The 14,918-nt window shown below is 35.4% G+C and overlaps 1 protein-coding gene across 1 annotated transcript in view; it reads left to right on the top strand.

Annotated features, from left to right (window-relative positions):
* LOC308697377 (triple functional domain protein-like) overlaps nucleotides 1-12,419 on the top strand; it is a gene marked incomplete at its 3' end in the record, with an annotated part of 62,356 nt that extends 49,937 nt beyond the window's left edge. Inside the window, exons 3-4 of the mRNA XM_081376556.1 lie at nucleotides 4,759-4,833; nucleotides 12,298-12,419. Coding sequence (XP_081232682.1) covers nucleotides 4,759-4,833; nucleotides 12,298-12,419 — 197 coding nt within the window. The remainder of the gene's footprint in view (nucleotides 1-4,758; nucleotides 4,834-12,297) is intronic.
* Between the last annotated feature and the right edge of the window lie 2,499 nt (nucleotides 12,420-14,918).

The raw sequence follows: 14,918 nt of genomic DNA, 5'->3' as shown, positions 1-14,918 counted from the left end.
GGCCAGTGAAAATTTTGGCAGGGCAAGTAAAAAATCCAGAAAAGCGTTGAGCCCTGGGTCTAGGGTTTTAGAATGTGGGTTATAGTTAAAAATGTGGTGGTGTTGTTGTTGTTGTTGTTATCATTAAATGAAATCATATCTTTATTCTAAAAATACAAAAGATATAGGCCAGGGTTTTTGACTTGGGTTATTGTATGAACATATGATACAAGTTTGATGTGTTTTCATTTATCAAACTACATGTGCATGTATGTCTTTCTATTACGGAAGCGCATCTGTGTTTTCGGATTGACTCTCACTTCAGAGAGTCATTGGATTCATATTGTGAGCCGTTATTAAATGTGCTTCACCCTCTCCTGTTCGACTACAGACACACACACACACACACACACACACACACACACACACACACACACACATTTACATCATCCAGCTGCAGAAGTGAGAACCTCATATGCCCCAGCACACCCGCGGCCCGTCTCTCTCGGAGCCTGAGGGAAGAGTGTGGGATCTCTTCCTCACACACTCATGCATATAAACACACACAGGGATGCGGAGAACCGAAACCCTCGTCTCTTTCTCTAAAGTCGAGCTGTTACTGAATCTGAGCCCGTCTGACCAGCAGCACTGTCTGGAAACTGTCCCAGCCTCCACATTTAACCACACACATGCTGTTCAGAACTGGAAAACACACATCAGAATCACTTTGTGTTTCCCTCAAATATATTGCAATTTTTCCAATTCTAGTCTTGGAGCATTTACAAATTATAATTAAGTCTAATATATATATTTTTTAAATAGAACATATATTATTTAATAAATAATAATAATAATAATAAATAATAATAATACATTTTAATAAATAATAATAATTTTTTATTTCGTTTTTTAAATAATTATTTTGTGTTGTAGTTTTGACTCAAGATACCATTTGTTAAGTTATATATCTAATTATAACAAATTAATAATATAATTAATATAATATTAATAACATTTCATATATAAATAATTTGTATTATCATGAATAATAATAAATACAACATTGTTTAATATTCTTTATTTTAAACAATTATTTATTATTTTAAATAAAAATATATAAAAATAAATTATTATTATTATTACTATTATTATTACAAATACATATTTATATTATAATTTCGTTTTTTAATTATTGTGTTGTATTTATTACTCAAATACCATTTGTTAAATTATGTATCTAATTACAAATTACATAACATTTAATATATATATATATATATATATATATATATATATATATATATATATATATATATATATATATATATATATATATATATATATATATATATATACACATATATAATTTGTAATATCATGAATAATATAAATATTAATCAATTACAGATTTTCTATAAATAATTTGTATTATCATGAATAATAATAAATACAACATTGTTTAATATTCTTTATTCTTTTTTAAATAAAAATATATGAAAATAAATTATTATTATTATTATTATTATTACAAATACATATTATTTAAATTATAATGATTTAGTTTTTTAATTATTGTGTTGTATTTATTACTCAATTACCATTTGTTAAATGATATATCTAATTACAACAAATTATATAACATTTAATATTGTATACATGTATAATTTGTAATGTCATGAATAATATAAATATTAATCAATTACAGATTTTCTATAAATAATTTGTATTATCATGAATAATATGAATAAAACATTAAAAGTCTAATAATCTTTATTCTTTTTTAATAAAAATATATTAATATATTTGTATTATTATATAAATACACATTAATTATATTATATGTATTTTATGTTGTATTTATTACTCAAGATATCATCTGTTAAACTCTATATCTAATTATAATAAATTACATAACATTTCATATATATAATTTGTAATATCATGAATAATATAAAGAGTAACAGTAATATTGTAATATATAATATGGCTTTGGAACAGAAAAGAGGAATGTCGGAGTAGGAGCTGCTTTCTTCCATACAGTGAGATTCACAGGACAAAACACATTGCATTGCAACTCATGCTTTATATTGTGATACTTCTGAAACCATCTGATAGTTTTGTGTTATAGGACCAGGCTTTAAAAAAGATCGTTGTACATTCACAACCGTGAGCAGCTCGGAAGTTCTGCTATAAATAACTCCTACCGTATGAATAATTGATAACATACAGCGATTTAAAGAAATACTTCACAACTGTACAAGTAGTGTGCGGAACGTTCCATGTTTTCTTTAGATCACATGGTCTCAGTAGCAGTGGTGGAAAAACAAACTTTCCAGTGGGATGTATAGAAGAGAGAGAGAGAGAGAGAGAGAGGGAGGGAATGAGGCAGAGTGACAGAGAGAAAGGTGTTCTTTTGTGCAGAGAGCGGCGCTGAGACACCACAGGGAAACATCGCAGGAAAATGGATAAATGACATCATCCCTCTATCTCAGCGCTGTGTGTGTGTGTGTGTAGGAGGGATCGGCTCCTTCAACCACATTTCATGCTCAATTAGCAGCCCTGGGATGAAGAGATAGTAGGAGTGGAGTCTCAACTCAGCCATCCGTATCCATGCTTTACTCGCCGTAGTGCTCTAAAATGCATCCTAGAAGATCATGAACTAATACCATATTTTGTATTGACATTATATACAGTTTTTGTTTGAATTTTTTGCTTAAGTTTTAGTCAATTTATGAGAATTTTTTTTTGTCTTGTTTTTTCTATTTCGCTTTAATTGATCTTATTTCAGTTTGCAACCTAGCTAGTATTTCTTAAGTTATTTACCATGTTTTGTTTTTTTTAAATATTCCTATTTACCGTGATTTTTTTTATTTCAGTTTGTCATTTTAGTACTTATTTTATACTGTTATAGTATACTGTTTTAGTACTTGTACAATTTTTTAATTAGTTTATTTAAATTTTAGTTTCTCATTTTTTGTGCTTTTATCATGTTTTTTAAAATATTTTTATTTACCTTTTTATTTATTTTAGTTTCTCATTTTAGTACTTCAATTTTAGAACTTAGACATTATTTTACCATTTATTTAGCCTAAATTTATATTTATTTCAGTTTTAGTTCGTATTTTTGAATAAGTTTAAAAAAGATAAAAAATACTATATATATATATAATATAATATAATATAATTTTATTTAATTTAAAGGTATAATTTACCTTTTTTCGGTTTAGTAATTTTACAACCTGTTTTATTTCAACAATATTTATTTTCAATAATTAAAAATATATTACAATAAGATATTTAAAATGTATTACAACAGAAACCAGTTCATTGAAATTGTAACATTTCACAGTATTACTGTTTTTACTGTATTTTTGATCAAATAAATGCAGCCTTGGTGACATTAAGAGACTACTTTTAAAAACCTTAATGTTTCCAAACTTTTGACCGATAGTGTATATCCGATTTTACGCTTTCGTTTATTACGTTTTCGTGATTGTGAGGCTAGGCACTTTGAAAGACTCAAGTCAGTCTGCTGGCTATGCATGACTAACTCCACTTTGGCAAAGCTTCAGCAAACCTAGTCAACTCAAACCTGTGAATCATAAAAACAAGCGAACAGAAGTGATGCTTCATCCAGGTTGCTGCTGATCTCATGCAAAGCGCTTGAATGATGTCCAGCGCTCGAGGCGGTTTCTGCTCATGCCTAGAATAGGAGAGCAATGATTATCTGTATGGACTGTCTTTACATTCAGAATGTAAAATATACAGTACAGGTCAAAAGTTTGGAAACATTACGATTTTTTTATATTTTTGAGTCTCTAATGCTTATCAAGGCTGCGTTTATTTGATCAAAAATACAGAAAAAAACAGTAATATTGTGAAATATTATTACAACTTAAAATAATAGTTTTCTATTTGAATATACTTTAAAAAATAATGTTTTCCTGTGATGCAAAGCTGAATTTACAGCATCATTACTCCAGTCTTCAGTGTCACATGTGACATCCAGTCTATCACATGATCCTTTAGAAATCATTAATATTCTGATTTATTATGAGTGTTGGAAACAGTTCTGCTGCCAAATATATTTGATGAATAAAAGGTTAAAAAGAACTGCATTTATTCAAAATAAAAAATTTTTTTCTAATAATATAAATCTTCTTTATTATCACTTTTTATCAATTTAACACATCCTTGCTGAATAAAAGTATTGATTTATTTCCCCCCCCCCAAAAAAAAAAAAAAATGACTGCCCCCAAATTACTGACCAGTAGTGTATATTGTTGTTACAAAAGATTTCTATTTTTAAAAAACTTGCTTTTTTTAACTTTTTATTCATCAAAGTATCCTAAAAAAGTATCCCAGGTTATGAAAAAATATTAAGCAGCAGAACTGTTTCCAACTTTGATAATGAATCATCATATTAGAATGATTTCTAAAGGATCATGTGATATACTGGAGTAATAAATTCAGCTTTGCATCACAGAAATAAATGATAATTTAAAGTACCGGTATAATAAATTGAAAACCAATTATTTTAAATTGTAATAATATATCACAATATTACATTTTTTTTCTGTATTTTTGATCAAATAAATGCAGGCTTGATGAGCAGAAGAAACTTCTTTCAAAAACATTAAAAATAGTAATGTTGCCAAACTTGACCTGTACTGTATATTCAAGACACTTTAATGGACCAGACTCAAACTCTTAATTCTGATGATGATGATGATATTCTTGCAGGGACTCTAAACTGAGATCTGTTCTTTTGTTTTTCAGGATTTCGCAGGAATGAAGAGATGAAGGCGATGGAAGTGTTGCCCATCCTAAAAGAAAAAGTGGCCTTCTTGTCAGGTGTGTTGATGATTTGACTACTGTTATATTGCTTTAACTGTGTTTTCATTCAGAAATGTCTTTTATATCGTTTAGCAGGGCTCGCAAAATCGCCTGCCCGACGTCCCGGGGCTATTGTGTTTTCCAGTCGGGCTACCAAAATGCATAACCAGCCTGCCCGACGGGCTATCTGAAATAGTGTTCGCTTCAGTTTTGTTATTTAATCAGATTCAGCGCGTTCTTCATCTTCAATCCGCAGCGGCGCAGAGCAGAGCCAGAGAGCGCACGTCAGAAAGGGGTGTGTGTGTGTGTGTGTGTGTGTGTGTGTGTGTTAATTTGAGTCTCATTGGTCTGTCAATGTCAGAATATTTGAGATGACCAATCAAATCAAAGTAGGCGGGCTTTATGTTCACAAGAAGCTGCAGAGCGCGAATTTGAGCAGAGCGACTCGACGCTTCAGTTTACGGCCAAGTGCGAGATAAGATGTAAGTAGCTAAACTAAACATTTCATATTTGACAGCTTTTTTAGGTCATAAATGTAAAACGAATGACAAAATTAATCAGACAAATGAATATACTTTTGTCGAATCTCGCCATTTTGAACTGAAAATAGGCCTATGTAACGTGACTAATAATTAGTTTACTGTCATTGTGAGGGGACATTAGCATTAACAAATCCGTTTTCATGCTAGGCACAAGATTAATACTGAATGTGTACATGTTGAGAATTAATATGCAATTTGTAGCCTTCAGTAAATTAAAAAACTTCAGCTTTAGGAGGGGAAGAGACAGGGCAAGATGAGGAGACTGAGAGAAAAAGAAAGAGTGATGGATAAGAAGTGAGAGCAGGTATTGACACAATCTACTGCCCACTGACATTGTTTTAAAGCTATTTCTTATCCTTTTTTGGCCTTCAAACGTCTTGAAATGGACATATCAGAGAAATAAAAAATTTGAACCCCCTAATAACCTTAAATGTAGGACCTATTTGATTATAAAGCCCTTTATTAGGAATAAGATCAATAATGAATGTGTACATACTGTGAATGAATTTAATAAACTTAGTTAGGCTACCTAGCTTTCCTAGTAGCTTTCAGTAAATTAATGCGTCTGAGAAAATGATTCTTAAATCAACCTATCAGTTGACCCTAAGTTTACTTCACTGACAGACAAAAATGAAAATATATCAGTATATACCTAATATATACCTATATCAGTCAAAGCTCAGCTTTAGGAGGGGAAGAGACAGAGCAAGAGAAAAACAAAGAGAATAGGAGTGTGATGCTGATGAGGAGAGAAAAATAATCAGCTGCCCTCTTACATGGATTTAAAGCTATTGTTATCCAATTTTTTTGGCCCTCAAAACATCTTAAAATGCACATATGTAGATCAGAGAAATCAACATTTTCTCGGGGGTGCCCCTGAACCCCCCTCACTAGCCTACCTCACATTCGGGACCTCCGTGATGATAAAACCCTGCCATCTGCATGTTAATGAAACTTAATAGTGAGCATTAGACCCTAAACTAAAGTGTTACTTTTTGATTTTATCATACCCTCATTGGGGGCTGAGCCACAGACACAGACTGATTCATGTTCCATACTGGCCACACACCTTTCAGTTCAGTTAGAACCAGATGCATATTTGTTGATATTTTGTGTTTTGAAAAAGTTTTTGATTCATTGTTTTGACTCCTAACCAATATTCTAGATTAATAAAATTGACTTTTTATCTGGGCTAGTCAAATTCATTTCGGGCTACCAAAATCTGAAGAGTGCCTGCCCGAAGGGCTACCAGCGATTTTGAAATTTTGCGAGCCCTGGTTTAGTGGTCATAACGCATGTTCTGCACATACGATCAGTGGAGGATAGCAAGAAAAATCATACATCCTAGTTAAATCTAAAAAATACTCGTTACATTTATCTTAACAGGAGAATCTGGAAGCCTGTTTTCATCTCAGTGTAAAAAATAAAAAAGATAAAATTGCAATTTGAGATATAAAGGTGTAACTATCATCTTATTTATTCACTCATTTTTTATTTATTTTCTGAGACGAAAACAGGCTTCCATAGAATCGGGAAATGACCTGAACCGGATCTGTCTCCGATCGGCTGCATATACTTTTATAGTATTTTTTTTATTATTAGCTTTTATATATAATGTTGCCATGTTGAACTATTTTAATACTTTTAGTTTTAACAATAACAACCCTTGATCACATTCACAGAACCAACATGTCATGTCTTATACTGAATTTAACTGCAAATTCCCACAATATTTTTAGTTGATGTGTCATTGTCACAGGCCATTATTTGATTTCGACTGAAGTCTCCTTCTCACTCACTGTCTGAACTTCTGTTTGCCTCTTGTAGTCGTACGACTAACAGACCGGCACTGAAATGACTCAGAAACATAGGGATGAGTATCTGTCATACACATGTCCCATGATACAAGAAGCACAAAATAACAAGCAGGGCAGAAGAAGTGAACCCGCAGAGCTCTAAACGGGAACGCCCAGTGATTTCTGCATAAGCATGCAGTCATCATGTGCATTTTATTTATTTATATTCCCTTAACGTCAGAGGATAAGATGGATTATCCTATTACAAACGCACTCTATTAGTGAGATTCAGCACATTTGCAGGAGAAAATCCTCATGGATATCCCAGCCCTTCTGCGAGTTTGTTGCTGGAGTCAAAGTGTTTTGGCTTAGCAACATAACCTGTATGAACAGAAGAGGAGGATCAGTGGGAGGAATGCATTGATTAGTCAGTTCTCAATGATAATGAACTTGGTTGTTCAAGGAATTGTTATTGTTATAAGTATTGGTTAAAGTTACTACTCAGATGTATATGTGAAGGTCTTCATTAGCTTTACTGTTGGTCGCACAGTTGTTTTTTATAGTAGTATGAGCTGCGACCCAGCAATTAGCATGATCACTTGAGAAATTGAGCCATGTTGCTAATGCAGGACGCATGGTGCACAATGTCATAGTCCTCACATCGCCCATTTGAAATCTGACAGAAATGGTTTTGAAATTTGATGGTTTTATTACAAGATGGTAGCCTGGGAAAACCCAGATAACTTCCGGCAAATTTAGATTTCCTCTACAAGTAGTCTGGCAAAGAGCTCATTCAAGCCCATTTCTAATCCGTCGAAATCGCGGCACCAATCAGAAACGTTGAGGTGGGCTTTACACGATGACGATCGCTCTGATTGGTTTTAGGTCTATCCAATTGCGCCCAGAGGCATTTGAGCAACGTCCGTTGGTGAAGCGCACCAACTTTTAAATGCATTATTATATTCAAGTTGCAAACACATGAGGACAGTCTCCATGAAAGACCCACTGGCAGATGAACGTGCTACTACAGTTCTCCCTGAAACGGTAGGAAATTAAATTAGATTTAATAGAGGATTTTAACTGTGACAAGATGATTGACAGGGCAGCTTGACAGGATGCACGCGACAGATCCGTCCGATAAAGATGACGAAGTAGTATGTCCCAAATCTTGCCTACTTTTTTGCTACACATTCAAAAGTAAATACCTTTTCTTCACAAAAAGAGTACATACTTTTATGGCGTAGTGTAACTTAGGGACGCAGCATATGGCTTTACACAATGACGATCGCTCTGATTGGTTTTAGGTCTATCCAATTGCGCCCAGAGGTATTTGAGCGACGTCCGTTGGTGACACCCCTTTGGAAATGAGTTATTAATGAAGCTTTGCCAGACCATAACTCGGTTACTACTGAGAATGGTCTGGTTTTAACCAGGCTAACAAGATGGTGTTTGACAGCAGCTTTAAAGGGTTAATTAACCCACCTTCTTCGTTCAAAACCTGTATGAATTTCTTTTGTGGAACATAAAAGAAGATATTTTGAAGAATGTCTGTGTTTTTGTCCATGCAATGAAAGTCAGTGGGGTCCAAATTCCAATGCTGTTTTAGGGTGTTCACACTTGGCAGGTTTGGTTCGATTAAAACTAACCCTGGTGCGATTGCTCTGTTTGAAAAAGTGCGGTTCATTTGAATAAGTGTGAACGCTGCCATCCGAACCCTTGTGATGCCAAAAAAGATGAGTCTCTGTCCACTTCCAAACGAACTCTGGTGCGGTTCGACTAAAATATGAACGCAACGTGGACCAAAGACATCTGTCCAAAAGGACAGAATGCTCAAGAAAACCTTCGTCACAGGAGTTTCCCATTACAGTTCGGTACAGAACCGTGTCTCCTTGCAGCAGATCCTTGTTTATATAAAATTAATTCCTGCCACGGTTTGATGCAAGTTCCTTACAATTATATGTTACTCTAATTGATAGATTGACCAGTGCTGCCCGGTAAAATGCAATGGCTGTTTTCAAAGTTATTGGTTTGATTAACTTGTTGTGCGTGAGAGGTCATTAACATGCGGTGACAATGGTGGATGCACAAATTTGAATATTATGCTTTTTCAAGAAATGACGGAAAGATAAGCGAGATGGAGAAAAAGAGCGATGTACGTCTGATCCTACTTCACCTTTCCACGAGGAGAGAGCGAGTGAAGCGCCACCTGAGGCTTCCCATTTCCAGCACACGCATATTTCATCACTGGACTGCAGTAGTGAGGGTGCCGTTTTCTGACGTCCTGTGGCCAGTTGCATAAACTGTTAAGACTAGTCTTACAAGTTAGTCATCCAATTTTATTCTGTTAATAACTTTTTAAAGTCAGTAACATAAAAACGTAGATTGGTCTAATTTGACATCGAACAGTAAGACTGATTACCCCTTACTAACTTCTAGTTGATCATACTAGTTCTTAAGACACAGTCTTAACATAATGGCTATGTTTATGCAACTGACCCCTGGTTTGCTTTCTGTGAAGTTTGTGTAACGCGTCACAAAAAAATGAATCGAAACTCTGTGTATAGGCTACTAGCAAGCTCTTGCGTTCCATCTGAACTCTTGTTTTGGGTTGGTGCATAGATCGTCTCTTCTTCTGCTCTTTTTCCTGTTTTGGGAGTTAGCAAACAGTGTTGCATTACCACATGCGCCCCCTTCTGGATTGGAGTGTGTATCGCCTGTGACTGACTGTATTCGTCATCTGACTGTATGCACTGAACTCGCGACGGTTCGGGATGAATACATGTACCGTTACCCCTAGTGTACACTCTTACGACTAGCGCGTTTAGCACAGTGTCTATTCTGTCGCAAAATATGTCATAAAAGTCGTCTTTTTCTTTTGTATCTTTAGGTTGGGTGTTAAAAATGACAGTGTGAATGCTAAGCAAACCAGGACTATAAACTACAAGTGTGAATGCACCCTTAGGCCCCATTGACTTTGATTGTATGGTCAAAAACAGTTGAAACATTTCTTCAAAATCTTCTCGTTTTCCACATGAGAAAAAATTTTAGGGTTATTAAATGACAGAATTTATTTATTAGGTCAGCTGTTCCTTTGAAAAAAGAGTTCAATTTTAGATATATGCAAATACAACTAAAACAACAATTAGAAAAACAACTAGTCAGCCTTACTTATCAACTAGTTGGTTGTTGAATGACTTGACCCATTCTTCTGAGCTTGACTCATTTGGATAAAATGAGTACGATGAGTTGGTAAAATGAGTACTTTAGTTATTGTACATAAACAAATATTACTGAACTTAAACTTAGATTTATACACTCCATTTTTCCTCAGCACACTTACAAACTACACATTTTTCCCAAGCTCAGAAAAGTTATTTCAGAGATACTCGTTACAAGTGTCTAAAAAGTGAACGGGAGCTGAGTCATTCAGAAAGATTTACTGAGCTGGTAAGTTAGAATAACAAATCTCTTTGAGTCTCGTCTTGAATTATCTCAGTGTTACTCCTAAAAACGGTCTACGCTGTCATTCGGTGTTCTCTGAAGACACTGCGCTGAAGAACATTGACTTGATGTAACAGTAATGAGATTATTGCAGGAGCGAGACTGTCAACAAGCAGGTTTTGAGTCAGACTCTCCTGTCCAGCAATGTGCTGCACTTCACAGCTTCACTGTTTTTCATTCATGCTTTTTTATCTTTTACAGACAATAGACTTCAGTCAGAATAGATGGCGTAACTAATTTGGCACGAAAAAATAGGCTGTTTGCAGCATATTGAATGGACTGTACATCCTGACCTTTTAGACTAGTTTTTATTTGTGCCATATGTTGATTCCTAAGGCAAGGCGTCTTCTTTGACTATAGTCTAATGAAGATATATAATAACAAAGGCTGATTCAAATAATGTATTAGTATTACCCACGTATTTCACCGCTGGAAAGATGAATGTGTATTTAAATTGGGTCATTTATGTAGTTGAAATTTTAAATTGTTTGAGAAGTTGGTGCCTTCTAGACTGAGAAAAGCCAGAAAATGTATTTTTGGCTCATGTGGATGAAAGACAACAACTCCCAGAATGCACTTGCTTCGCTGCCCTACGAGGACACTCCCAAGCCACGCCTACCAGTTACAGAGGGCATTATCGGGAGAAATTATACAACTAGGCTACTAGTCGACTCGAAACTGAAAAGACGGCGTTTTATCGTGAGATCCCCCTATGGGCGGGTTGAAGACATGCGGGACGATCTCCTCCTACTGGCTGGAGTCTCTCGCCTCTGGACAAAAAAGCCTCAGATGACGCTAAATGATGATTTTTGCGTCACTCAAAAATCCTACCGGGTTTCTACTGATACAAAGCTTAATGCTAATTGGTGAAGTATTCCTTTAATGATGATAGGTGTGATTTGATTTTGATTTGGATGCTCAGGTTTTGACATTGGGAATATGGTAGGGCTGTCCCCGACCAAAGATTAATCTAATCGACTGGTAGTTATTCATTTAAACCATTAGTCGACTAGTCACATGTATATGATATTGATTTAACTGCTTAAATATATAGGGGTGGTATATAAAAAAAAAAAAAAATGGTGTGCATAAAACTGCAGCACACGGGCAAAAGCATTGATTTTGAATGTGTTGGAAAAAAACAGAAAGGAGACTCTCTGAACATTTTAATTTATTTATAAACCAGTATTTTCTGAGTGTTAGCTGCAAAGAAACTTGACGACACGGACTCTCATCTCTGCAGTATAGTGGAGAAATGCACGTTAAGTTAAACTAAAGCGCGGTACTGAATTCGCTTTCACACTCCGCATGAACATCTATCTAGGTTAACAGTACAGCGAGTTGCTGTGTAAAGTGGCTAACATTAGGCTAGTACTTGCATGTTTCTAATGATAAGCCATATATGAGTTTGATATTGTATTTTCTGCTGGACATAATTACCACATGGACCAGCTGTGTTAACGACCTGCGACCAACAGACTAATAAACATTTGGTCGACAAAGCCTCTAGTCATCGACTAACGTTTGGTAGATTATTCGGGGACAGCCCTAGAATATAGGATAGGAGAAGCATTTTCAAAGTAAAGCCTATTTAGTGTACTATCAGCTGATTTAATGTGTTTTCTCCTCACTTCTTTTTCCAGGTGGCAGAGACAAGCGCGGCGGTCCGGTTTTAACATTCCCATCACGAACTAACCACGACCGAATACGACACGAAGATCTCCGCAGACTCATCGCCTACCTCGCCGGCATCCCTAGGTATTGACACACTCGCTTGACACATTCCCAGGATGCACCTGCTGGGCATTTGTTGACTGCTGTTCCGTCACTATCCGTTCAACTAGATTGGATGCGGTGAATTGTGCAGTGAATGTGCCAACGGTCCTGCTGCTCGACGCTGTGATGTGTTCTTTCCCTCATCGTCAGGCGCATTGATCTGTAATTGACCTGTGAACTAGTGATGCTGTGTGATCTTTTGTTGTGCTTATAAAAATTGAACGAGGCAGGCCAAGTCCACCCTCCAGTTCAATTCCTCTAAACGGCTCTGCCGAGCTCTATAAACATGTTTGTTTACGGTGCCTTTAGCATCCATTAGTCTGAGCATGCGGCGGTTACTCTGGTACTCTGGTACAGAGAAGCACTGTGACATTCAGGAGTGTTTTTCTGCTGCAGGCAGTTTTCTTTCTAAGGGGTTGATTTGTATTAAAACAGCTTTTATATAAAGCCTTCATAATTTATTTTTGATACTTTTCACATGGCAATTTTCTCAGACTCAAACTTTGAAAACATTACTTTTTTATTTTTTTATTATTTATCATAATTATTTATTCCTTCTGCTGCGGGCAGTTTTCCTTCTAAGGGGTTGATTTGTATTAGAACATATTTTATATATCCGAAATTTTTCCTTTTTATCATGCCTTCATAATTTATTTTTGATGCTTTTCACATGCCAATTTTTGTTTTATTATTTTTGTCCCAGACTCAACCTTTAAAAACATAAAAAACAATTAAAACATAAAAAAATCTAATTGTTATCATAATCATTTATTTTTCTAATTATTTATACTAGGTTAAACTCAAACCATTCAAATAATTATTGTGAATTTTTTTTTTTTTTTTATATATAAATTTGTGTGATCATTTCCACTACAAACAATTTTGCACCTGACAAAATTGTATCATGTTAAAGTTAATGTGATAAAGTTTAATGTTTTGTTACAAGCAGATATTAGTGTCAGTGGATCATTTTAATTTTAGTTTGTTTTAGTAATTTTGTTATGTGCCTTTGTCATTTTTATCATTTTACTTTTTTTTTAGTTTTAAGTTTTATTTTTCAGTTAAATGCCAAGGTAACATTTCTAATTTTCCTACGTTATCCCATGCCCCCCCCCCATTATTTCAACTTTATTTCAATTATTTAAAAGTTTTAATAGTCAAGCATAACCACACTGCAGTGGATAGCATGCTTGAGATCACTTAATTCTTTTTTCTTTGCATTTTTGCATAATGTGCATTTAAGCTGAAAATCGAATTATGCTAAGTTGTGAAAATATGATTTAATTGTGTGTCTAAGAAGCATAAAATCCTAGCTATTAAATTAGCCGTAGAATTGTGTTCCAAACATGTTCGAAATTCATTTCCACCACAAAATGAATTATTTAAAGGGATAGTTCACCCAAAAATTATACAGGTTTGGAACAACTTGAGTAAATGATGACAGAATTTTAATTTCTGGGTGAACTATCCCTTCAAGATGAGGTGAAAATTACTTCTTTTCATAACTATTTAGCAAAAAAACAAACAAAAAAAGGCACAATCCCCCTATGCTATTAATAGCGGACTGATTCAATAAAGTTGTCAAACCCATATAGCGCTCTTGCTTATGTTTTACCCCTTCAGAATGTGTGTTAGAGAGCAGCATGGCTGAATGGTTTATCATCACATCTTTAATATAACATGTTCCTCGGCGAGTAATACTGCAATGAATTTAGTCGCTCGGTACTTTTAACAAGAGGGAGGGGAATAGAAAACCGAGAGATTGAGATATGAGAGAAACGCAAGAGGGGGCGCGATGGAAAAGAGTGGTTGGTGGGAAAGGCAGCGTGGGCTCGATCAAGAACCTTCCGCAGTTCAGCCACTGCCAACGGCTCTTCCTCCTCCTCATCATCCTCACACACAAACTCTGTCCCCTGCACCCACACACTCACACCAGAGAGAGAGAGAGAGGTCTCCACAGTTACAAAGCAAATCCCCTAGAGATAAAAAAGAGAAGCGCACAAAGATGGGTAGAGATGTAATCATGATAAAGAGAGAGAGAGGGGCGCGCATCTTTAGAGATGGAGAGCATGCGAGTGTGCAGGGGAAAAAATGGGAGGGCGAGCGAGCCAGTGAGCAAGAGAGGGAGGGAGAAAGAGAGAGAGTGTAAAACCGTGTCGCAGTCGCACAAGGCGGTGTGTTCGTCCACAGCTCCTCGATTAGACACTTTCACAGGTGCAATCTGACAGGCAGATGTTTGACTGAGGCGTTGCAGAGGAACGGTTGTGTCACAAAGCTCTTAAGGTTGGATACCAAAGGCCTTCCATTAGCATGTCTCCTGCTCAGTTGATAGATATTTTGCTGCTGTGTTTCATGGGTAAGCTCTGCGATTCGTCCCTCCCTCCCAGTCTGTCCGTTCTGTTGAATGTGCATTGATTTGTCAAGGGAAATCACTTTTATTTTAGTTCCTGCAGTTTTATTCGTGCAGCAGTTGTGTTCGTTTCTTAGC

This window comes from Scardinius erythrophthalmus (genome assembly GCF_964197995.2).
Source record: "Scardinius erythrophthalmus genome assembly, chromosome: 10".
Lineage (NCBI taxonomy): Eukaryota > Metazoa > Chordata > Actinopteri > Cypriniformes > Leuciscidae > Scardinius > Scardinius erythrophthalmus.
The sequence above is the reverse complement of the archived record's forward strand: the minus strand, read 5'-3'. Positions and strand labels throughout refer to the sequence as shown.